The sequence below is a fragment of the Arvicanthis niloticus genome, chromosome 6 (genome assembly GCF_011762505.2).
Source record: "Arvicanthis niloticus isolate mArvNil1 chromosome 6, mArvNil1.pat.X, whole genome shotgun sequence".
Lineage (NCBI taxonomy): Eukaryota > Metazoa > Chordata > Mammalia > Rodentia > Muridae > Arvicanthis > Arvicanthis niloticus.
Genome location: NC_047663.1, coordinates 49,202,805 through 49,228,436, shown reverse-complemented (window position 1 = coordinate 49,228,436; position 25,632 = coordinate 49,202,805). Strand labels below are relative to the sequence as shown.

Genomic DNA, 25,632 nt, shown 5'->3' with positions numbered 1-25,632 from the left:
GGTGGACAGAGAGCAACTGTTTATTCATCTGCCTTCCTCTGTCTCCTTCACAAGGCACGAAATCACAGACCAGTAAGCACACTGGAACTTTCCATAGCAGACAGAGTATTTGACGAGAGCAAGCCTTCAACAGTGTGGTCAGGAGTCATCCCTCCCAAGGAGGCAGATACAGACTTGGTCTTTGATGGGGACTCCTTGGGTCCCCATACTGTCTTCTGCCCAGAGAAAAATGACATCCATGGACCTTATCTACCCAGCCATGCTTCTTTTCAGAGCAAATTAAGCAAAGAGAGCATCACCGAAGGACAAGGGAGAGCTTCCTCTCCTGTCTCCCTTTCATGTGAGTGGTCCTACAGGTTCCTATAGACACTCTGCTTGGTCAGTTTACTCTGGCAGGGTCTGTCTGCTCAGACACCAACAAACACTGCTCATCCATGCTCTGTTGCCACCAGGCCTGGCCACAATGCATAGCCAGCAAGGGAAAGGCCTTTCCAGAGGAGCTCAAGAGTCCAACAGGACAGACAAACTGTGCAGTGGCCCAGCCCTTGGGAATGAGCTGCTGAATCTGCTCTGGATCTAGCCAAGGGAAGATTTAGGGATCCTACTCTGACATCATCCCCCAAAGAGACACCATTGTCCATCCTTGAAATGTGATCCCGGCCACACCAGGCTGGCAGGATGAGCATTCCCAGAATAATCAAACTGAGCTCCCTGGAAAACCAGGGGTTTTTCTGGAGAGCCTCAGCCAGGGTGGGGGGCAGATCTAGTAGTTGAAGGAGGCTCACTCGGGAGCTGGGAAGGGGGTTCAAATTGTTAATTGATATGAAATGAGGCAAGTAGGGGACAGGTCAGCCAAGGGTGAGCAGAAGTGCCACAATGTCAGCACCTCAGGTTGCTCAGTGGTTGGTGATGGCACCATGTAGAGTCCAAGTCTTCAGGGGCCGTGACACCCTCTCTCACTCTGGCAGTGGGAAGTGTTCAAGATCAGAGTTCTGTCCTGGATGGGAAGTTCCTTCATGGTGACAGAGATGATGATCTGGGGACATCCAGTAGAGGCACGAAGCCTGGGCTCTCAGCCTGGTGATCCGATCCCCATATGGAGACCGTGGAAACAGGCATGTGAGAACTGGTGCCCAGCACAAAGCCAGTTGTCTTTTAAAGCCACATGGTACAGGATTGGAGCCCTGGTCCCTCTGTTTCCTGCCTGCCCCAGGAGAGGTGGAGAGTCCTAGGAAAGATGGACCTCACGACCTCTCAAAGGGGGTCCTTTCCCTCCTGAGCCTATCTTCCCATCACCCATTGCCATCTCTGAATCTGAGCCTGGAGGAAGAGGTGGCTAGTTGGCTAGATCTTCTTGGGGTGTTGACATCATTGGATCACACTGGGGTATGAGCACCCAGTGCTCTGTGCAAGGTGTGCCAGAAGGTTCATAGTCCTCAAAAGGGTTGGGGGGGCATGCTTTGCTCTTGTGGCTCTTTCTAAGTGTTAATACTTGATGAATTTGCCCAGTCAGGGAAATTATCCAAGTTAAACACAGCCCGTCCCCAGGTGTTGACTGACAGAAACACAGATGCAATTCCAAGGATGTTCATCATGAATCCTGTTTTCATCTAAGGAATAAAAACAGGATCAGTCAGCAACTCAGGTCTTGGCTTTGTGTTCCTGCACTCTGGGCTCCTCTCATCTCCGGACAAAGCAAATCAAGTGTCACTGTTGCTGAAGGAATTCCTGGGAAGAAGCTAGCACAGGTGGGTCCCCTACACCCATTATGATGTTGGAAAGTGACTTCTGATAGCTGGTGTAAGACATCCACCACTTCTCGTGGCCCTCCCCTAGCTCTTTCTGCCACCCACTTTGTATGCCTTCCTGATGCTCACGAACCATTACTCCAACAACCCAGCGTGGACTTTTTGCTGGGGCTCAGAACCAAATCTGCAAGATATGGTTTCTGGGATCCAGGTACATAATGAAAATATGCAGGAGGAGCCTCCAGAGTGCCCTGGTAGAGGCTCTGAGATCATTAATAATTGGTTAAGGTGAGGACCAGTCTGGTGTCCCCCTCTTACCTACTCAGCTCATCCCCAACCCAGAGCCACAGGGTTGTCCTTCCCCCATCAGAAGTGAGAAAGTCAGACCTGTTTTGAAAAGCTATGCCTGTGATTGTGTTTGCTTCCAAGGCATCACTGACTCCCAAGAAAATGGACTCCCCATTCTGTGTCCCATTTTCAGATACCCTAAAGCCTCTCTGACTACTGTGCTCCTCCTGGATGTCCTTGGAGTTCTTGCTAGTTATGATTTGGCTGCCATGTGAAGATCCCACTCCATCCCTTCCAAGTGTTCAGCCAGGACTTCTCTGGAACCTATTAAGGTTTCTCCAGATAGGGTTTCTAGCATCTTCACGGGGACAGGCACCATGTGACATATGAGAACATTTCAATAACCAAGAAGAGATGCACCGTAGACGAGAATGACAGCTATAAGCTTAGGTGTCCTGTGGTGCTCTCAGATCCCATGACGTCCTCTGTCATCCTCTCCTTGTGTGTATGCAGGTGTGCTCACTCTTGCTCGCATGTCTGTGACCCAGCAGCTGGTGTTGAATGTCTTCTTCTATAATTCTCTGTCTTTAAGTATTTCTTAGATTTATTTTATATGTCTGAGTGTTTTGTCTGCATGTGTGTATGTGTACAATGTGTGTGCCTGGTCCCCAAAGAGTTATGGATGGATGTAAGCCACAGTGTGGGTGTTGGGGAATGGAACCCAGGTCCCCTGTAAGAACAGTGAGTGCTCTTAACCACTGGAGCCATTCTCCAGTTCTTTGCTTAAGCTTTCTGAGACAGTCTCCCCTTGAACCTGAAGCCCACTGATTCAGCTATACTGGCTGGCCAAGGAGCCCGAGATACTTCTGTTTCCACCATAGTCATGTCTGGCTTTTAGTGTGAGTGCAGGGAACACTAACTTAGGGCATCATGTTTCTACAGGAAGCTCTTTACCAACTGAGCCACTGCCCCAGCCCCATATGATATTCTTTTGAAACTCACACATCATTGATATATGGGACATCCCTTGTACCAATAGCATCATCATCTAATAGGCAAAAATAAAAGGGGCTGTTACCATGTCAGCAACTTTGAGGTGTCCGTAGGCAAACACAATGGCATTTGGTGGGGTGGCCACAGGCAACATGAAGGCAAGTGATGCGCTCATGGTACAGGGAATCATGACGTACAGTGGATGGATGCCGATGGAACGAGCCTGGAGACACACACAACATTGAGACTCTTAGTACATACCACACAGAAGCTCCCAAGCCATACTTCAGCATCATTCCCTAAGACCTGGGTTACAGTCCAACCTTCACGTCTGTGTCTGGCTAGTCCCTTTGAACTGCACTTTTCTACATGATAACTACTGACCACAGAAGGCTGAGCTCAGAGGTTACCTCCCCTGGAGGCCTTTTTGGCTTCAATTTAGTCCATATGTTTTCTGGGGAGGCACTTACTGTGAGCCAGAAGCCAGAGTAGACTTGTAGATTGCACCAAATCTTAAAATGTATTGTGAGCCATCTGCCTGCTTTGTCACGGACAGAGGCAGCCTACACAACTGGGGACACTCCTTACGTGCAAATGCTTCCCTTTTGTGTTGTGTCCACCTTCTTCATTGTACGTATTAAAATCCTGCTACATCAAATAGCACAGAGTCGGTGTTCATCGGTGTTCATTTTGTATTTAGTGAATACATGAATAACATAATCTAAATAGCTGTCAAAGAGACTCTTTATCATGCATGGCTTCCATGTGTGAACATGTCTGCAGAGATCTCACTGTAACAATTTGACATCAAAATTTGGGAAACTGACACAACGGCCAGCAACCACGGGATGCCGTATTCATACAGCACCACTCACGGTTCACTTTCTTCATGTGGGTGTCCAGGCGGGAGCATGGAGGGCCTTAATGGTAGTTCTAGGCAATTTTACTCAGAGATTTTGGCTCGAGAAGAGCCTCCATTTTTTTTTTTTTTTTTGAGTGTTTACCTGAGTGTATGTCTGTGCATCATGTGTGTGCGGTGCCTGAGGAGGCCAGAAGAAGGTGTTAGGTCCCTGGGACTGGAGTTACAGATGATTGTGAGCCTCCATGTGGGTGCTGGGAATCGAACCTCGGTCCTCTGGAAAAGCAGCTAGTGCTCTTAATCGCTAATCTGTCTTTCCAGTCCCATAGCAGAGCTTATTTTCAAAGGAGCCAGCTACCTCCTTAGATTAAAGCTTGTATTTGCCCAGCTGGGTTTATTTGTGCTCACAGGGGGCACAGGAGATGACAAAGGCAGACTTTGCTCAGGAGAGGAGCATCCCCATTGTGTGCTCATCACCAAAAGACCCTGCTCCCCATCCTCGCTCCCTCTCCTCCCTGTCCTCCTCCACCTGTCTTCTTCCTCTCCCCCTCCTCCTCTTCCTCCTCTTCTTCTCCTTCTTCCTACTCTTTCTCTTCTTCCTCCTCTTTCTCTTCTTCCTCTTCCTTCTCCTCCTCTACATTTTCCTTGTCTACTTCCTAAACCCTGAAAAACTTAGGGAAGGAGACAGCTACCTTTCTATTTTAAACACTTCTATCTTCCCTGGGAATAGAAAAAACTCTCAGATTTGCTTTAAAAAAAAAAAAAAAAAACTGGATGCCCCATGCTGCTTGGATGGAAATTTACCAACTTCAGCACTAGGCTTAGATCTTTTCTGAGTTTGTCTCTGAGCTCAGACTAATCATAGCTTTTTCCTGTTTCCTTCCAGGGTAGACTTCGGTGGCTTCCTCGTTCAGGTTCTCTGTAGCCCATGTTTGTCTTAGGATTCTCCTCACACTTCTAGGAGGGGGCTCAGATCTTCTGGAACTTTGTGAACCCCCTGAGGTCAGTACTACCTTTGATGTGTGACAGAGGAATATAAGAACAGATGATAGCTGATTGCCCTACAGGCTTTGCTTCCTTCTCAGTTCCCAGCTCACAGTTGGGCTTGCCCGCAGAGCACTGGAATTAACATTTGACAGCCTTTCCTTCACTGCCTTTATTTTCCATCTCAGATCCCAGTGACCCCTCTCCTCCCTGGGAAGTCTTCAGGCATGCTCTTTCCCTACCCTGCTGGAAAGACCTGTCCAGTCCTCCCATTCTCAAGTCCCCTTATCCCCCGGGCTTCATTCTGTAGTCTCAATCAGTGACACATGGCTTCCTCCCACCATCTTGAAAAATAACCCAGATAATTAGATTAATATAATAGTTGTGTGGTTGTTGCTTTGTGTGAGTGTGTAGTGGTGTGTGTGGTACTGGTGATTGAACCCAGGGCCTTGGACATATCAGACGAGAGCTTAGCCTTTTTTATTTTTGTTTTTGAGACAGGGTGTCACTAACTTGAACTCACCTGTAGATCATATAGCCTTGAACCTGCAACCATACTGCCTCCTCCTCCTCCTCCTCCTCCTCTTCCTCCCCCAAACCATCTGGCCCACTGATGCAATAAAGTTTAAGCACCTGGTCCACATCTCATGCTTTGGGAAGCAGTGGGGAAATACAAAGAAGAGTGGACCAAGCAGCGAGGGAGGGCCTCAGGTCCAGGGTCATCAAGTGTACACAAGTCCACATCAGAGCCAGAGCCACATCCTGGTCTTCAAGTCTGGTGAGGCTCTGGATCTGAATTTTACAGCTTCTCTAGAGACTCAGGAAATGGCCATGGGTTCACAACTTCCCACAAAATGTTACTCCCTTCCCCAGAAGAGTTACTTACCATGGAGGCAAAGATTGGCAGGAACAGGGTGGTAGTGGCCACATTACTTGTGCACTCTGTGGTTACTGCAACAAGACAGGACAAGGCCAAGGTAATGACAGCAGGTTTCACTGAGCTCAAGGGCTCCATCTGTCTTGCCATCCACTCGGAGAGCCCTGAAGACTAGGAAGCACAGAGACCATCATTTCAGGGCTCCTGGCTTACAGTTCCTCCAGGGTCCAGGGAGCTCAGTCCACTCTATTTCTAATTGTCTTTCTTGTACATAGGTCATAATCTAATTTATCCCCATATTTTTCTCCTTCCCCTCCCCCTCCCTTCCTGACCCTTTCCCATTTCCTCCTCTTCCTCCTTCTCTTCTTCCTCCTCTTCCTCATCAATCTTTTGGCTCCTACAACTTTGCTTGTGGCTCAGCTGACCTATTAACTAGATTCAAACATCAGAAGTCATCTGGTAGTGTTTGTCCAAATGTCCTGGAAGCACATCAGGTTCAACATGTCCCAATCTAGGTTCCTCTTCTTCAGTCCCAAATCTGCTTCTTCCTCTGGGATCTCTAGCTGATGAACCCTTCACCGATGCTGGAAGTCATCCTGAAGGGTTTCTGACCTGTTCATTTCTGGCACCTAGTCAGTCACAAGTCACCCTAGATGGCTCTTCCACCTTCTCCCCCCTTAGTCTTCCACATTTGTAAGGGGTGGAGGAATGATCTGGGCCAGAAATTGAGGATTTAGTCTTGGAGCTCTGAGATACGAGGAAAAGAGCAGAAGGTGGACAGACAAGAGGCCAAGGGCAGAGCCTGGGAAAGGAGTATATTTGTGGGAGAACTGAAGAAGAAACAGCAGAGTTAAGCAGGGATCATGGGAGAAGGAGGGCAGGAGAAAGAGGTATTAGAGATCAAAATGGCAGCAAGTGTCCAGGAGAGAATGGGCAGTCAGATGAAGACTGCAGAGAGCCCATCGGTTTTTCTCTCCCCCAATGGCCTCAGACCACCACTCAAGACAATAGGATGACTGTTTTCAAGTATGCATCTGACCAAGTAACTCCTGGCTGCTTCCCTTTGCCTTCAGATTCAAGGCCATACATGCTATACTTAAAGCAGACCTTAGCGTGCTGGCTTCTGCTGGCTTCTACAACTGCATTGCCTCAACTAGGTACCTCTTTGATCTTATCTCACTTCCTCCCAAAAGGCTCTTATAGACACACCCTGGTCTCTAGACTGTGAAGTCTTCAAAAATAAATACTATGTCTTGGTGTCTTCTGCAACTTCTATGCCTGGCCTATCATTAGGAACATACTAGAATGTTTGATGAGTAAAAGAAAATGCTACATGGGGAAAGGAATTGGTGGGTAGATAAATGATAGAGAGAGGGGTGACTGGTGAATTTGTTCATCTGAAATGCGTATTAAATTATGTAAATCTATGATCTATACATTAGGTTAGGGATATGGTTCAGTGGTATAGTGTTCTATGTGAGCTTGATCCCTAGCAGTAAAGATTAGCATGTATGTATTCACAGTGTCCAAGATGCTTGGGAAACTGTAAACACAATGCAGACCAAGTCTATCTGTTACATCACATTCCTGGATGGGTGGAAAGATGGCTGGATGTGTTAGGTGGATGCAGACATGGGTAGAATAGATACATAGGATGAAAGGAAGAATTAAGAAGAAAATAGAAAGGAGAAAAGAAAGAAGGATGAGAGGGTGAATGAGTGGGATGGGAGGCATGGAAGGGAAGAAAGGAAGAGAGGGGGAGGGTGGAAAAGAATGAGAAAGAAGAGCTAGAGGGAGTTAGAGGGATGGGCTGAGGGAGATAGATGATGATAGACAGCTGCCCCAAACTAATTCAGCCTCTTTGGCTGAGGGGAGATAGTTGAATTGCATTTTCTCTCAAAAGCTGATCTTCTCCTGTGCTGCTAAGTTCTTAGCTAGAGAAAAGGTTTGAAATCCTGAAACCATGTCAACAAAAAGTTCAGCAAGTAGAGGATCCAAAGGACATGGTGAGAATATTTGTAAGAACTCAAGAGTCCTCCATGATGAATGCCTAGGGTTCATCAAGGCTGCAGCGTCCACAGCCATGCTTACCCCTGCAGGACATTAGTCATGATGACAACACCGAGTCTCCTTCTTAAAGTATGTACAGCTCTGTGGTGGAGGCACACACCCAGGGATGGAATGGGAGTGGGGGAGTGGAATTCCAGGGCTACCTAGAGCTGAACTAGTACCTCACATCCTTTTGCCATAGCAAATCCTCCTCCCAGGAGCAGCACGATGCCCCAGGGCACCTTCTCTTGGGTGACTTTCCAATCCAGCAGTGCTGGGGGATAGAATGGAGTTTTCCTTTCTGTGGAGAAAAAGCACACACATGTACGTGTGTGTGTACACACCTTAGAAAGTAAGAGACATAATCAAGAAAGACAAGCCAATAAAGCCGTGAGAGAGACCTTACCTTCCTCAGTCTGGCTGCTGAAGTTGAACTTGGGCTTTTGTGAAGGTACGACGAAAAGCAAAATGGCCACAAAGATGGCCACTGTGGCATCCGTGATATGCCTGATAGGGTTGCATACATAGGAACTCAGTGAGAGTCATACAGCAAATTGGCCCCCAACCCACAGTTTCATGTCTAAATGCTCCTTCAGGAAGAAACGGGCTCTGTCAGGTAAGAAAACCAGAGGCCCCAAAGGTTGATAGGCTGAGTCTTGGCTGTAACTAATACCCTGAAATTTTTGGTGTCCAACTTTAGGTGAACTCTCCCACCCTCACCACCCCCCCCCCCAATCTCAGTACTGCCCCCATCTGCCTATACTGCTTCATGGGTGAACATCATGGTTCAACTGTGAGATTTAGACTTCTGGATTCAGCCGACCTCAAGGATTCTGGTGCTAAGCTAAGTAACCAAGATGGAGTAGCCAGGTGCAGATAGCTACCTCCTCACCCACATCTTCTGCCTTTACTAGGATAGTCATTCCTCAACATTTCTTGTATGTCCACCTAACAGAGGCAGGAGAGAATCCACATACATGCTCCCCAGCCCCACCAGGTTTCTAAGTAATGGGGATGCATCTCGGATGGATTCTTAAGAAAGGAAGAAGGCAGAAACCAGGGCTCTATGGAGTCTACTCTCTGCCCAATAAACATTCTTGGTTCAGCCCTCTAGGGGACGTGAGGGAGCCACAAAAACAAATGCACCCGTAGTTTCACCCTGAAGACCGATAGAAAACAAATGCACCCCAAAGCCAACAGAATGAGATGTTCCTCTAAAGCCTAGCTCCAGAACACAGGGCCCAAGCTGTACCTTCCCCCCGCTGCCTGTTGCTGACAACAGTGACAATTAGACAGCATGACCCTAAACTAAGGCTTTCCTCTGCATCAACTTACTTGGTTTTTCCCTCGCTCCAGGCGAGGGACAGCCAGCCAGGCATGAAGCCGGGGTCTCGGGAGAACCACAGGATGATGAGCAGGGTGAAACAAAAGAGCACATTGCATTCAGGGTAGCTCAAGGGCCCCAGCTTCCTGTACTCCTCATTCAGCACCTTGGAGGCAATCTTCTCAGTGTCCCTCTTCTTCCTCTCACAGCAGATGCAAGTTTTTTTTAAACTAGACCATGTAACGATAAGAGAAGGCCAAGGCAGATGGAATGACCGGGGGTCGGGAGGGTAGAACACACTGATTGCATTCATCAGCAGAGTTGACGTAGCCATGAGCGAAGGAAGACTGACTGTGCCCCAGGGTCCCCAGGGAGAAGGCTATGGGAAGTTCTAGAGCATTCGTGATCTGAACTCATACGATCCACCCATTATCCCCATACTTTCCCATCACAGCCTGGAGCTGCCTTCCAAAGTGCTAGCATCTCACTCCCATCACTCATGGTTCAGGAGGGTAGAAGGAGAAAGCAGAGATCCCCGACAGAATTGGCCGGTCAGGGGCTGAATTCCCAGGGCCCAAAGGTATAAGATTACGGGCTCAGTAGATGTAGAGTAGGTGGCATCCATGGCTGGGACAGGAAAGAAGCCAGCCTAGGCTCTACTTCGGGTTGGTCCCCTCAGGGTGTGCCACTGGAAGATAGGCATACCAGGATGGCTTACATGGTCTTCCCTCAGGTGGTGTTGGCTCAAAGTGGTAGGAAGGAGGGGCATTTATGGGGAAAGGTGACTGGGTAACTGGAGCTACTAATGAATAAAATGCAGGCATCAATGCAGAGAATGTGTCACACATATGTCCCACTCTGCTGGCCTCAAAGCAGTGGAGCAAGGTCACTGTCCACGGAGAGCTCCCCTCCAGAACCCCTTTGGGGCCCATCATAAAAGTTACAGGAGGGCTATGCTGATGAAAAGGGTTGGTTCCCACAGCTGTGCTGAATGTGAGCCACCTTTGAGGGCAGTGTGGCAATTTCGGTGCCAGCGACATGGCTGCCTCCCAAGGTCACCAGGACATCAGAACTTGGTGTACTTCAGGATCAGGGAAGCAGTGAGGATCTTATGTCTACAGTCAGCCGAGACCTCCGTGCTAAACTAAGGAAGCCCTTCCTCATAAGACACTCAGTGTAAGGATGGCTCTGCTGTCATGAGTGGGACCTCTTTGCCATCAGACTCTGGATCCAGAGTCTATGCTCTTCTAAGCACAGACCTGCCAGTACCTGCCATCTTAGAGACTTCAGACCTGTTCTGGTGACTCCTGATTTCCAGGATAGGGGATGGCCTTGGTATTTCTAGCTGCCTGGCATGGAACAGGCAGTGAGAAGCTTGGGCCTAGGTGGTGCTACTGTTCCTGATAGCATAGACTCTGGGGTAAAGTGTGATAATCAGTCTCCTGATGCTGGCCACCATGGTAGTAACACCAATCCCCCTGACCCTTGCTCAATTTTACTGAGCGACTCCTCTGGGTTCGTTTTATCTGGTGGCCCATGAGACAGGTGAGTGGATCCTGTGGATGGCCTGGAGTTCCATTAGGGACCACAGTGTCCTGACAAGGAATGGCCTTCATTATGGTGCATCACAGTGAACTGGATATGTTACAGAGCCACAGAGACAGAGAGAGCTCTCTGGGTCCACAAATACCTCACCATGGCACCAGACAGGAAGAACTCTCAGAAAGAACACTTGTCCTGTTTTCAGCTGAGCCTAGTCAGGATGCTTGAGTATAAGACAGCTGTGCCACGTGATTCTTAGTGGTCCTGGGTGAAAGTTTGTAACTGCCTACAAGCTCAAGCAAAACAGGTTTTCTGTCATGACTTTGGTATTGCTACAAGTGAGAATCTTAAGAAAGATCAGGACACAAGGAACAGTAGAGGTTCCTCCTGTGGCTAGAAAACATGATTCTTGGTTTTACCCTACCTGGTCCAAGAGGCCAGATATGCATGGGGAGATCACCAGGTTCTGTATGTTCTGGGATGTGCTCCTATTTCTGCTGGAATCATTCTCTACCTTGCGGATCTGGAATGGAAACTAGGCTACCTGTGAGCCACGCTGCACTTGGTGTCTGCATCACAGTGCCATGCTCTTGGAGTTTTGTTTGTTTGTTTTTCTTGCAACGTACATGTGTTTGTGTGTGTGTGTGTATGTGTGTGTGTGTGTTTATGAACATACACACGCTATAGTGCAAGTGTGGAGGACAGAGGACAATTTGTAGGATCAGCTCTATCTCACCATGTGGGTATTGGGGAATCGAACTCAGATCATCAGGTTTGGCAGCAAGTCCCTTTACCTGCTGACCCTCTGTACCATTGCTGGCCCTGTGCTTTTATTTTTTGAGACAAGGTGCAGGCTAGCCTGGAACTCTCGATTCTTCTAGTCTCCTACCTTGGGCTCCTGAAGGGCTGGGAATACAGGCTTGTACCAGCACACCTGATAATCACTGTAATGTCTACTGCCTCATGAGGCAACACAGATGTCAACCTGCAGAGGGTTCAAGGGACCATCTGTGGGTCGGCCCACTGGGTGAGTATGAGTAAACAGCAGGACTTCAGTCCTGGTGCATATTCCAGAAGCTGAGTGAAGAGAAAGCTTCCTTTTGCAGCGGAGGGGATGGGGGTGGGGCACTAGGAGTGGGGGCTTGGGCATGTCTGGACACAGTGGGGGTGGGGTGGCTGGTGGGGAGCCCTGCCTGATGCTGGTAAGTGCTGTTGTTATTGCTTTGAATAGGTGTAGCAATTTTATAGTATAGTTTCATAAAAATAATTCCTCTCTCAGAAGAAAATGAGTTTTTTTTTAAAAAATGCCTCATCTCCCCATGAAGTCACAGGTGCCTAGGCGCTTTGCCCTCTCTACCAAGTCTCTTGCCTGGGGTCAAGCTCACTGGTGGTTCCTACCAACAGCCTTCCCTCCCAGTGTGGCACAGTCACCTTCGTGCCACTGCTAAATTTGTGTCTTTTAAAACAACACCTTAGCCAGGTGGTGATGGTGGTAGTGGTGTATGCCTTTAGTACCAGCACTTGGGAGGCAGAAGCAGGTGGATCTCTGCGTTTGGGGCCAGCCTGATCTACAGATTAAGTTCCAGGACAGCCAAGGCTACACAGAGGAGCCCTGACTTTAAAAAAACCAAAACCCAAACAAAACAAACAAACAAACAAAAAAAAAAACCCCAAATGAACAAACAAACAAACCAAAACTATTTGTTGGCCCCACGTCATAGTTTCTGTCCAAAGTTTGGCTGCCTCAAAGGTGACTCTGGGTGAACTTGACAGTGTGCTGGGAACTGGAAGGTAAACTCTCCAGGCCTGGCATGTTGCAGTGAACACCACAGGAGCTCGGTGACGGTCTGAGCTTGAGACTAACTTGAGACAGAATCTAGAGGATCACTGTGACCTGGCCTACTGGACCCACATGACCAAGTGGTAATGTGTCCAGTCATGTTAGCTTGGCATTTGGGGACAGGCTACTCTTCAGTTGCCTTGAACCACATAGATGGCACACTTGCTCTTTCTGTCTGAGACAGGAGACATTAGGAGTCAGGGTGGCCTGGTTCACAGCCAAGGGGTGTCATTGGGACACAAGGATAGGTGCCAAAGCATATACCCAGTGGCGGCTCAGGAAAGTGCGTTATTCTGTGATGAACCAGAGGGCAGAGAAAGCTGGGAAAGGGCAGCCCTTGAGCAAGCCTTCGGTGCTGGAGAGGTGAGCAGGTGGAAGGTAGGAAGTCTCTACCTTACTGATCTGGGCTGGAACAATACACACAAAGATACAGCAAGCCTCCAGCCACGATAAGACTGGGAGTATAAGCCAGCAGGTCAGGCTGGAGAAACCGAGCCCGGTGCAAGAACTCTGTAGACTGGCCCAGGGCTGAGAGGGCTTGGTGCAGGGGGTCTGAGACCATCATATGCCAGCCTAAGAGCAGCCCACACTTACTTGGGTCTCATGTAAAAACACAGGAGCCACAGCCAGGCCACCACTAGCATCATCAGCATGTTGGGGAAGGCAAATCCAAACCAAGATGCAAAGTTCATGACGTCTTTACTCTCAGGAAACAATCTGAAAGAAGAAACATTGGTCTGTAGCTGCATGGCCATGCTGAGCTGTGGGGTGCAGGCCAGACTGGTGAACTCTGACAGACAGGTCTGACTGCTGGCCACATAAACCTGGGGTCCAGACACCACAGTTCAATATTGTTGGGGACCCCAGAACATGGCCTTGCAAGAGATAAGACTGAAGGATGAATGACCAAGGTCATTTCGTTTCTGTGAATAGAGACCCTGCTAAATGTCTAAGTCTGGCCCAGGGCTCTATAAAAGTACGCCTTTGCCACACATGCATACGGTCCGGCTGACAGCCTAAGGAGGTGCATGGATACCTGTGAAAACTCACTTTGTGTGTTTCTGTGGGGGGACTTTCCTGTGGACATTTCCCAGAGTGGGACTGGAAGATGGTCTCTGAGCCTTGCTCTCCTCCCTATGCTGTTTTTTAGCCCTGTCTAGTGCAAAGATGTCAAATACCTCCCAGGACTTCCCCAACTCAGCCTAGGCAAGTCCTTTTTTGCAGCAGAACTTAAAGAGAAAGCTCTAGGGTTGTGATCACAGAAAACATGTTGAGGACTATGTTTTTGAACCTCAGGGCTCTAGCCTGATGAGCTGGATGTTGCTCTGTCTGCCACTCTGTCCTTTACAACTCCCAGCCCCAGTGCCAGCTGCCTCCCCACACCTGTCCAAAGCTCTTGTCTACACAAAAGAGGCACCTCCTCCTTTTTGTTCCTTACCATGATAATTTGCACTTGCTTCAATTAACACATGTATTTACTAGGCTGCCTGAAACTCCCTGTATCTGGCACCATGAAAAGCCTGTGGTGGGGCCTCGACTTTTCTCTCCTCCATGCTCTTCCAAGCACATCCAGCACAAGGCAGAGCTCAGGCACGGGATCTTCACAGCCTGTGTCCCCTTTCAGTCAAAGCTGGGCAGGTGCTTCTAGGCTACACTTATAGTGCACTGGAGACCTCCAATTAGTGAGACTATGTGACGGAGACTGCACGACAATTAGTGGCCCAACCCCACCTGTCTGTGCCATCTGTAGACCCTGAAAAATCATGGATCATGGCCATTGTCAGCCAATGTCAGTGAGCTGGTAAGGGCTCTTTTAGAAATGTCTGTTTTCTGTGAATTCAACCCACTGTCATTTGCCAGTGTTTGCGCTGCCATTTCTTATGATGTTAGCTCAGTCCACACTCCCTGCCTGAGCTAGAAATCCTGAGCCACTGAAAGAAGTTAGACTTGCCCCATGTCAGAAAGCCACCTTGTTTGTGAGCTCTAGTACATCAGGTCTCCGTTCCTGGGGAAGACTCTTAGTAGCTGCAGGGATGCTGGGACATAGAGATTATATGGGTCTATCCTCCCACCCTGCTAGACTGATGGCTCCAGGCCAAGACAGGAGGAAAAGAGAGCCGAGTAAGGACCTCCTAGCCCCAGAAACCCATGGTGATGTCTCCTAAAGGCACAGTCATGACTCACTCCTGCATCTGGCCCAGGAGCACCACGTTGGGTCCCGTCCCGGTCAAGGTGGCTGTACCCCCAATGCTGGCTGCATAGCACACACATAGGTTCATGGCCTTGTACATATTCTTTGTTTCTTCATCTTCCTGATTCTGCACACTGAGGTCTTCAAATACCACCTGGCTTCCTGTGGTGGACACGGGGCTATTAGCTATGTCAGTCCTGAGGGCCATCCAGCCACTCAAAGCTCTTTATAATGCTGCCAATGTGAGGTCGGGCATACACCTTGCCAGGCGCACAGGTATTCCTCAGCTGCAGCCCCAAATCACAGTCATGTCCTTACCTTCCCACAACCCCTTCCCATGGCTGCCCTGGGGATCTTTAATATACTTGCCAAGCCCAGAAACTTAAGGCATATGTACCCATTTCCTGGCTACTCACTGTTTCTCAGGTTCCCTTGTATCCAAGGATAACTCCGTCTACCTCAGATGGCTCTCCTCCTAGAGAGGTCCTCCTTCCCTGAGCTGCTGTGCTGTCCAACCTCCCTAAGGCTTATCTTGAAGCAGGTGCTTTGGGTAAGGGTACCTACTTAGGTCATCCCCCTGGGCTCCACAAGTCAGTGGTCAGAGTGTGCCTGGTCCACCTGCCCAGACCTCACCCAGAACCTAGAAACCAGGTACAGGTCCCAAGGTCCTCTCATGCAGACTCTTAGGGAAGAACAGAGAATAAGCAGAGGGGGAAGCAGACCCTATCCTGCATCTTCTAAGTCCTGAGCCTAGTAGGAAGCAGACCCCAAGACCTGTAGGAATGGAGCAAGGGTAACCAGCTTAAGGAAAGCCAAGAAGGCAGTCCCGAAGAAAATAAGTGTAGCAAGGATGAGAAGCATCCAGAAGGTGCTCAAAGATGCCTGAATAAATTATCAAATTAATAACTCAACGCTTTCTATCTTGGAACCAAGGGTGAGAAGCATCCAGCAAGTACTCAAAGATGGCTAAATGAATTATCAAATGAATGCTCAAAGCCTTCATTCCATCATGAGACCAGTTATAATCTCTGGCTAATGTTCTAAGCTTGAGTAAAGGATCTTTCTTTTATGTAATAACTAATAGTAAGTAATACTAACAAAACCATTTCCCTATTTTTTTTCTTCTATGCATGTTTAAGGAGTGGTGCGAGGAGTCTGAGAGGGAGGAGGGAGCCATAGCATCTGGCAACAGTAGAGACGGCCATGGCTGCAAAATCCAAGCCGGGGTGCACCTGGCAACTCGCTGGTCTTTCTCTTGTCCAGCAGCTCCAGTGTCCCCTGGCTGGCATCCACAGCTGCATTGGTGGCCACCATTTGGTCCAGCATGGCCTCCACAATGGGTATCATCATGGCCGTGGTGGCGGTATTGCTGATCCACATGGACAGGAAGGCCGTGACGAACATAAAGCCCAGCATCAGCCTGCAGAGGAGGGGCAGAGAGGAAAGCCAGAGTCCCTCATGCCCTACTGGCCACATCCCAGGGCCATAGCTAGGGGCTAGAGCCACCCCTCGTCTACTCAAGACCAGGTATTCTAACATGGTGTGGCAGTTTAATCGGCTCTTGTTTCTCTCTCGTCTCCTCTTCCCTTTCCCCCTTCCTTTTTGTGACAGTTAATTTTTGTTGTCAACTTGTTAAGATACACCTAGTCAGAAAGCACAGCTCTGAGTGTGGCTGTGAAGGGTAGATCATGAGATCATAAGGACTCTTCTGTTACGGATAGATTAATCAATGGATTTATAATATGATGACATTATCGGGAGATGGTAAAACAAAGGAAGTGGAGCCTGTGACCTAGCCAGCCACGAGACTGGGGGCCATTAATGGTACCAGACATGAGTTCCATCTTTTGGAGAAGTTCTTAAGTCCAATCTGAAAGAGGTTAGTTACTCCCATAGCATTTGTGTCACAGCTACAAAGGCCACATGGTGGATGGCAGAAGAATTGGGGAGATGAGGTGGGTTTGATAAAAAAAAACAAAAACAAAAACAAAACATATTATATGCATATGTGAAGTTCTCAAGCAATAAAAGATGTGGGGCCAGTTGAAGGAAGTATGTCATCGGGGCGAGTTCTTAGGGGTGCATCTCGCACCCCTGGCTCTTGGCTCCTCTCTTACTTCCTGTCTGGTGTAGGTGAATTTCTGCTACCACATACTTCTGCCACCATCATATTCTGCTCAGGTACGTAAGACCAATCAACCACAGACTGGCCACCATCTGAAGCTAGAAGCTGAAACAAATCCTTTTTCCTTTAAGTTGTTCCTTTTAGGGATTTGGTGAGAGACATGAAAAGTGGTAACTGTATAGATTGCCTGCTACCCACTCTTCGTGCAAACATTGCTGATGTCTGTACTGCTGGCTGCTGGGTCAGCACGAGTCCTCAAGCTCAATTGTAGATCTAGGAAACTCCCATTTAGCAGGGAAGTTTGGCTTAGCAAGACCCAGGGTATGGCAGGGCAGCCCCAATGTAGGTAATTTAGCTTTCCACTTAGATCTAAAAAATCATCACTGTCCTACATAGAGTCTCTCCTCTCCTAAATCCCAAATACCTAAGCAGAACCATTCTATCCTTCCCAGAGGTCATCCTTCCACACCCCGCTCAAATGTCCTGATCTGTCACCCTCCACTCTCTTGTTCCAGAGGCTCCTGGTAAGCCGTGTAGCCAAAGAAAGAAGGTGTGCTTACCGTGAAGGCTTGGTCCCCACAAAGAGCAGCATTCTCAGGGCAATTCTCTTATGAAGTTCCCAGCGCTCCACAGCTACGGCCACAATGAGACTGCCCAGGAACAGCATGTTGGTGTCCTTCATATATTGGACACATACCTGGAGGGTTACAGGGATGCCCCATCAGAGAAGTCCTCAATCACATATGGCATGGCTCCAAAGCTGCTATCCGAGTCCTCTAGGTAGCTAAGCAAGCCAAATACTGATTACAAGGGCAGCTTGGAGTGATGTCTTCATACTTGTCCTTGAGGGATTCACATCTGGACTTCTATAGCTATCTCTAGGCCTCGGAAGCTCAGAGGGACTCAGAGAAGGAGGAAGTACATGGGAGGACCAGGAAGGCACCAGCCCCTGCTCGGCTCACTCACCTGCTTGGAGTCCAGAATCTTCAAAAGTGGGAAGAGTAAGACAGGTAGGAGGGAGGTGACAGCCATTGGGATGACATCCGTGCACCAGTAGACAGCCATGAGGATTATAACATAGCCACACCTGGCAAACTGAAGAGACAGTTCTGAGGCTCCGCAGGCTCTACTTCTGCATACTGACTTCATAGCAAGGCAGATGCCTCTGTGATGGGGAAGGCTATGTCCTGCTCCTGGACAGTGTGGCTTTCCAAGGCTCAGGACAGCCAAGAAGAGCCTCCTAAGTCTGAAGAGCCTCCTAAGTCCAACCTTTCCCTGCCTCCCTCTTTCCTTCTGTGTGGTCCTAGCACCACAATAAATACACAAATGTTCTCAAAGAAAGATTGCACCTCCATAAACATCCCAGGACACCTCCCTGTTGACTAAAGAAGTGTTTTCCAATCCTGTGCACTGACATCTAGGGTGGAGACAGATCCTTGTTGTGGGGACTGGTCTCTAAACAGTGGGATGGTCAGCATCATCCTTGTCCTCCACCCAATAGACGCCAGTGGCGTTCTCACTAGTCACAACCAAGAGTTATCTTCCTAAAAGACCGAAGTCTAAACTAGGCTTGGTAGCACATGCCTGTAACTCCAGCATCTAGAGGCTGAGGTAGGAGGGTCAGCTTGGCCTATATAGGGAGCTGAGCTGGGAGACAGCTTGGCCTACAAAGTAAGATCATTGAAACAATAACAAAGCTACTGATCACATGACAACCAAAAATGCAAAGATTGTCAACATACCTTAGATACAATTGTCAAATGTCACTGCCCTCCATTGGAGACACCGTTTCATTGTCTATTCTGGGAGACTCCCTGGCCACTGTTTGTTTCTTTAACCTCACTAGATTACCCTAAAACCATTTTGTATTCCCCTAAAACATGTCTACAGTCCCAAGGCTCCCCACCCCTTTGAGCGCTGGAGTCACTATGGCTCGTGGGGAAGGACCCATTTCCTGTGAATAAGAAACCTGTAGTTCCTCCACCCCCTCATTTATTAGTCTATGGCCAGAGAGCAAAGGTGAGCCTTCTCTTTATCTCCTATAGGATGAATACTGGTTGAAAGCCATTGAGGTGAGCTCTGGGGATGGTTGGTAGAGATTCCTTTGGAGCACAGATAATAAAGAGGTATGCTGTAGAGAAATTTTAAGTAATAATGCTAAAAGTTAGCCTGTGTCTACTGCCATGTTATAGCTATTCTAAGCATTGTCATTAATGAGTCTCTCCCGCTCCCAAGCCTTGTTCCTCTTTTCCCATCTTCATCTGTAAACTGATGACTTCAGAGGGGCCATACAGAATGTGTGACACCTAGAATCTCCTCAATAACCTTTATTCACAGAACTCAGACAGTAGATGTCCCAGGCCCTGGAAGAGGATGGACCACTAGGCTAACTGACTCCTCATGCCCACCCACTACCAGGAAGCCCAGGAGATGTCTCAGCCCTGATGTAATTAACATGCTGGACCCTCCCTAATACAAACCCCCATCATATCTATGGAGAGTGCAGAGTCGGAATGGGATGTTGGGAAAGTCTGGGGAGGGGGCTGGAGAAAGAACTCAGTCAGGAAAGTCTTACCCTGTAAGCATGGGGACCTGCACTTGATCTCTAGAACAAAGGAAGACACCGGGTTCTGTGACACACACTTGTACCAGCAATAAGAATGTAGAGACAGGCCAGCCCAGCCTGTGTGGCCAGATTCAGGCCACTGAGAGATCCTGTCTCAACAAACAGCTGGATGGCAGCTGAGGAAACAATGCCTGATGTTGATCTCTAACCTCTAAACATGCAAGCTCACACACGCTCGTGCACATGCACAGACACACACACACACACACACACACACACACATACACACACATAAACACACAAATAATACATGAATGTCTAGGGAGGAAGCCGCAACCTAGAAGAAGATGATGAAGTCTAAGTAAATTTACTGCACCTCCCTGGAACTGAGACAGTGTCTGGGAAAGCAACTGGAAGCTGAGATGAAGTAGGCACTGTGGTTTAAAGGCCTACCCTCAGCATACAGAGGTGATCAAAAGGCACACCCCAAACACAGTGTAATCAGCCAGGGCTGAGGGTTCATCTAAGGGCACTCACACACTGGTCTGCAAGGGGCATGTTCTAAGCCATATGTCATTAGGTGGCATCTTTATTGTCAACTAAGGCAGAGTGATGTGGCTATGACATCATTATATGATACAATCTGATAGAGCCACAACTGGAAATATAGACCAGTGTTGAGTAAAATGCCCTTCTATAGTTCATAATGGAAATGGAGCAAGCAGAACTCTCCCCTGTCCCTCTGTACTCCCCCCCACCGTGTGTGTGTGTGTGTGTGTGTGTGTGTGTGTGTGTGTGTGGCTGATATTTGAAGAACTGTCCATTAAAACATTAATAATAAGGCAGTGATGGTACCTTATTTTACTTGATACTTTAGACTTGTGAAAAATAAGAATTCTTTACAAGATTAACAAGGTATGTGATTAAAGTTGTCACATTTTATTAAAATGAGTTTTAGAAGCAGAGGAGGGCTCAGAAAAAGGATAGAAAAGTGGATCAGAGGGGAGGCCAGGAAGCAAGCAAGGAGGAAGAGAAGAACAAAGCCTGAGGAGGGGCCATGGACCACAGAGACCAGTGTGTGCTGGGGGCCATCATCTGGTGGGGACAGGTGGCTGCCCCTCGGGACCAGCTGACTCTCTCTGTCCTGGAGTGTTCTGTATCTCTGGGTTTTCTTGTCCAATGAAGGTGGCATGGTGAGTGGGAGCAGGGTGCTCTTTGGTGGTGAGCAAAAAGAGGGACAGAGGGGGGAATAGGAAGCCAATGACCTAGGCCCCCAGCCTCTAATCCACTTGGAGAGAAGGAAAAAAAAAAAAGACTGCTTTTTGGAAGAGCCTTCACTATGGCCTCCCAGTCCCTAAATTTTCATTCCCAGGGCGCATGTATATTTATATGTATATGTATATACATATAAATATATGTATATTTATACACCCCAGTTGGGAACCCAGCTCACGATATTTATATTCTCTCTCTCTCTCTCTCTCTCTCTCTCTCTCTCTCTCTCTCTCTCTCTCTCTGTGTGTGTGTGTGTGTGTGTGTGTGTGTGTGTGTGTGTGTGTGTACAGAGTGCATGCACACATGCATGTGCCAGGGATAAAGTGGGATCCTGGTTATACTGTCCTCTACCAGAAAGGTCAATCAAGCAACTATAATTATTCCAGAGAACATCACTCCCCACCAGCAGAGCTAAAATCACAGCTTCCTAACCTGGATGCCTCCCACAGGCAGGAATGGTCCCAAATCTCTGGATGCTCGCTAAGAATGGCAACTGAAGAGCCGCCACAGCTGATCTACTCTCCTTGGCTATGTGGGCCTCTGCTCAGTATGTTTCCCTCCCCTGTCCTAGGAGCCAGAATGATCCCCTTTTACTCCCAGAATCCAGTCACCCCATTGTGTCCATCAAAGCACCCGGGCCCGGAGAGCAAAGGGTCTTGCTGAAAGGCACAATGTGAAGTGAATAGAAGTCCACCCGAGGACACCCCTTTCCTCTCAAAACCTTCCCTGAAGAGTAGTGAGTGCCACTGTTTCTCAAACCTGCCTGTGGAGGGGAAGCAGGATCCGAGCAAGGTTTCCTGTCTGGGCTGAGAGTGAAAGGACTAAAAGAGGGAGTGAAAGAAGGAGCAGCCAGCAGCCACAAAAGGCTTCAAAGAGCTCTGGCCTCGCCAAACTGGCTGCACACAGCTTAACAGAGCCGGGCCAGGGCTCCCGCCCTCCTCTGCTCTGCAAGCCAAGGCCATTCATTCTCTCCTTCCTCCCAGGAGCACCAGGAGGCCAGGGAACGGGACGCAGCTTCCCTGCAACCCAGTGCCATGCCACCCAAGGCGTGAGCTCTGGGAACATGTCCTGTCTCCTGCCACTGCCACAGCAGGCGGTGGGCAGTACCCAACCTGCCTTTCAGGCTGCAGCAGGATTTGGACTCAAGAGTGTCTTCCTTCGTTTCAGAGCTAGAAAGAAATATAGATCATAGATGGGGAAACTGAGCTTCAAAAATCAAGGCCAGATTATGGCAAAGGCAGGATCCACACAGGTGACACTCTGTTCCTGTAGTTCCCTGGCTGAAGGCATCTACAGCTAGGGAATATCTCTTCCCTAGAGAAGAGGCACAGAGGGAAAGCCCAACCCTCAGAGTCCCTGCTGGCTTGAGCATTATCTTTGAGCTGGACTAGCATTGGTTGTGCACTCTGGGAGGAGATTTTGAGTCAAAGGCTAAGCCTGTCGAGGGGTTTGTGTGGTTCAAATCTGTCCTAACGTCCAGGTTTCCATGTTTGCCCGGACAGCTCTTGCGCCCTGAACTCAGTGCACTCTAGGACGTGTTCACCTTAGGGTCTCTGCATCCCTCGGATTCTTTGCAGGGCACCTCCTATCTGGTATCTGGAGCGTCTGAGCACGCGCCCCCGGGGGAGCTTGTCCCCACGAAGGAATCCCTGCGTTCCAGCTCAGCATTCCCGGGTTCCGTGCCCGTTATTGCACTGGGCACCTGGGTCCGCCAGGCTGCCCAGACACGCAACTGACCTTGTCAGGTACCAGAATGATGAGTGGCAGCAGCAGGATCGGGGTGAAGAACAAAATCACGATAGACTTGAACTTGGTCACATAAGTCTTCGCCGAAGCCATCGCGTGAAAGGGAGACAGACTGGAGGGAGAAAAGATTGCAAGGCAGCTAGAAGCTTCACGAGCTTAAAAGGGGGCCGGGCGGTCCCACCGGATTAGGGGCGGCTACAACTCCGCCCCCCACGGCGGGACCTCCCTACTGTCCTGGGGCGGAGCCACCCCTCGGGGTCTGCGGGGCGCATCTGTCCCAGGACTCTGCCACCCCGCGGTAGAGGGAGGTGTCTGCAGATTCCAGTGCTTGGCACCAACCTATGGAGAGGACTGGACCCTGGCACCTCACCACTCGCCCAGCCCATTGGCGCTGTTCTGGTCGTCAGTACCCTGCAGGGTGTGCCGGTCACTCTGCCAGCTTAAGCGAGAGGACACATTGTGTACTCTCACCTGCTCTCTCCTGGGCTCCGGAGTGTCCCAGATGAAAAACTCCACCAGCCTGTAGGATTCTCAGGCTTCTCTCTCCAAAGCGCTCTCCTTCTCATTCCTATCCCGGAGGGGTGTCTCTTAGAGGCGATGGCCAAGCCCTGCTCCACCGCGATCCTCTCACCTCCAAGATCCGCTGTCCTCCCCCTAGCGTTAGCCCGACTCTAGACATAGAACCCATTTCCCTCCTCGTGCCCTCTCCCAACCAGCGCACCCTAGGCGCTCTACAGGGACCGCTAAGGAAGGTGGTCACTGTCCTCGCAGCCCGAACGACTTTCACCTTTCACCCTCCAGCGGATGCGCTTGCGCAGCCGGCCGTCTTCGCTCCAGGAGCCACTAGCTGCCGCCGCCCACGTGCGGACCACCTAGCTAGGGTCATTTTATGGAATGAGACAGGGCCCTATCAGGGGGCATAATCCTGCCAACGGTGAGAGAGGCATTCGTTCATTCATTAATTCTCCCCTTAACAGAGCGGTGTTTAGTACCTGTTTGGGACACCAAGACAAGAGGGTGCAAAGACATTATTAGCACCTCGGTGACTTCTTTCTTCTGCCTGCCTCTCATTCTCCTTTGGGGTGTCTTATCCGTGCACCACAGACTACTTCTTAGACATTACTTGACACATGGCTGAGTCCAGATTTCTGTACAGTCAGCTTTCACCACCGATCAAGATGCTACCTAGTTGCTGACACGGTTAGCATGTTTGGGCTGCCTCTGTGCTAAACATGGAAACCATCGGAATACTGTGAACTGTATACAGAGACCAACTATTAGCACAGCATTTACACTGTGTTAGGTGTTGCAAGCAGTCTAGAGGCGAAGTAAAGAATGGGTTATATGCAATTGCTATGAATTATATGAGACTAACCTCTCCTCTTATTTCTCCACACCTAGCCCTGCCACCACCACCAGGAATAAACTATTGAATCTCCCACCTTCTCAGCCCGTGGATGTCTAGGCCCTAAAACAGAACATGCATTTGTAACAAGATCTTGACTCTGTTCCTGTGACCTGTCTGTCACCTTTCCCTCAAGTCTGCAACTGCCTTCTTTAGGACTTCTCTATTTTTGCTTTTGTTTGTTTGCATCTATGTGGCCCTGGGCCCATCCCTTCGCCCAGAGCAATTAAAACTAGAGTTCTTACTTTGGTTTGTTTGTTCATTTCAAGACTTTACATGCATGAGTATTGTGCATGCATGCGTGCCTGTGCGTGTGCGTGTGCGTGTGTGTGTACCATCTGCATGCCTGATAACCCCAGAGTCAGAAGAGGATGTCAGAGCCCCTGGAACCAGAGTTATAGACAATTGGAAACCATCACATGAGTTCTGGGAACTGAATCCAGGTCCTCTGCAAGAACAGCAGGTGCTTCTGTTAACCGCTGAGCCAGGACTCCAGCACCTTGGAGTTTTTATTTAATCTTGGTCTTATTTGTCAGCCTGTGCCCACTCAATGCCCTTTACTGGGCCTTATTCAGGACAGTCACTCAAAGCTTTCTCTCTGGGATATATGACACAAGTCAACCATTCTGCTGTAACTCGAGTGCTTTAAAGGATATTATGTGTGTTCTGCGGCTAAATGCCTGAATCCATACTCCATCCCTGTGTGGCCTTGGCACTGTGTCTGAGGTTTCCATTTTCGATTCATCTTCTCTTACATAGAGACAATTATACCAACTTTGATTTCCAATAGCCGTTTGAAGACCCTGAGTCAATGTTCTGAGTGTTTAATGTAGCTCCATGGCTTACAGTCAGCAACCAATGGCATTTGCACTTGCAGTCATGTGAGACACACTGTGGGTGCCCTTGGGCAAAAGATCCTTCAAGTGTGCTGAAGGCTTCATAGAGGAGGCAGCATTTGAGTGGAGACTTCAAGGCAAAGAATTTGCCAGACAGCAGGGAGAGCTAGTTAAAACCATGACAGAGCGTTCTCTCAAACACGGACTTCAGATTTAAATTATATATGTATGTGTATATTTACATGTAAGGGGCCCAAAGACCAGGAAGACACTGGGGAAGGAACACAACCAGAGGTGGAAAGAGAGCAGCAGGATCCATGACATGACATAAAAGTAGACTGGAGGACTGCCTGGGGGAGGAAGGAAACCCATGGGAGGAGGCGCAGAGAGGGCAATGGGGAAGGACAAACAGAAACAAATGCTACACACGCATGAAGATGCCATATTGAAACCCGTTACCCTGAATGCTAACCGAAAAGTCAGTCAAAAATAAACTTCAAAAAGCAGTTTATCCAGGGCAATTCGGGGATATCCGAAACTAGTGTCATGACAACAAAGTACAAATCAATGAAGAGTATATACCAGGTTCGTGGACGAGGAGACTACCACACCGAGCTTTTACATGGGTGCTGTGACCAAACTCGGGGACTTATGTTTGAGCAATGTCCCGGTCTGCTCGGGTCAGTCAACAGGGTCTAGCAAGAGAGAGTGGGGATGGAGGGGCAGACAGAGAGTCTGTTCAAGTCCCATTTATTGAAAGGAAATCATGGGTATATATACACTTTACCAGTCATGGACAAGCAGGGGAACACAGCTAAAGACTGTTTACGACGTGTGACTTGAAGCTGGGGGCACTAAACAACAAGATATGTGAGAAAAACAAGATGTTTATCAGAGTGTGCTCAGCTGTTGCAGGCTGTTGAAAAAACAAGTCTCTTGTCGGGGTATATGGCTCAAGATGGCTGCAAGGATGATAGCCGAGTT

At 48.9% G+C, this 25,632-nt stretch overlaps 1 protein-coding gene across 2 annotated transcripts; it reads right to left on the bottom strand.

The window, feature by feature from the left end:
- Positions 1–23,081, bottom strand: Slc13a5 (solute carrier family 13 member 5). Of its 2 annotated transcripts, XM_076936390.1 has the most exons (13): positions 22,879–23,081; positions 22,399–22,519; positions 17,787–17,915; positions 17,381–17,517; positions 15,928–16,115; positions 14,689–14,857; positions 13,099–13,221; positions 9,134–9,352; positions 8,205–8,305; positions 7,981–8,099; positions 5,759–5,920; positions 3,115–3,252; positions 3–1,610 (listed from the first exon to the last, which is right to left on the bottom strand). In XM_076936390.1, the coding sequence occupies exons 1-13, from the start codon at positions 22,971–22,973 to the stop codon at positions 1,479–1,481; spliced, it is 1,833 nt and encodes a 610-aa protein (XP_076792505.1). In that variant the 5' UTR covers positions 22,974–23,081; the 3' UTR covers positions 3–1,478. The 2 variants fall into 2 exon arrangements, with proteins under 2 accessions (XP_034361958.1, XP_076792505.1); XM_034506067.2 differs by lacking the exon at positions 22,879–23,081 and having other exon boundaries at positions 1–1,610; positions 22,399–22,628.
- Between the last annotated feature and the right edge of the window lie 2,551 nt (positions 23,082–25,632).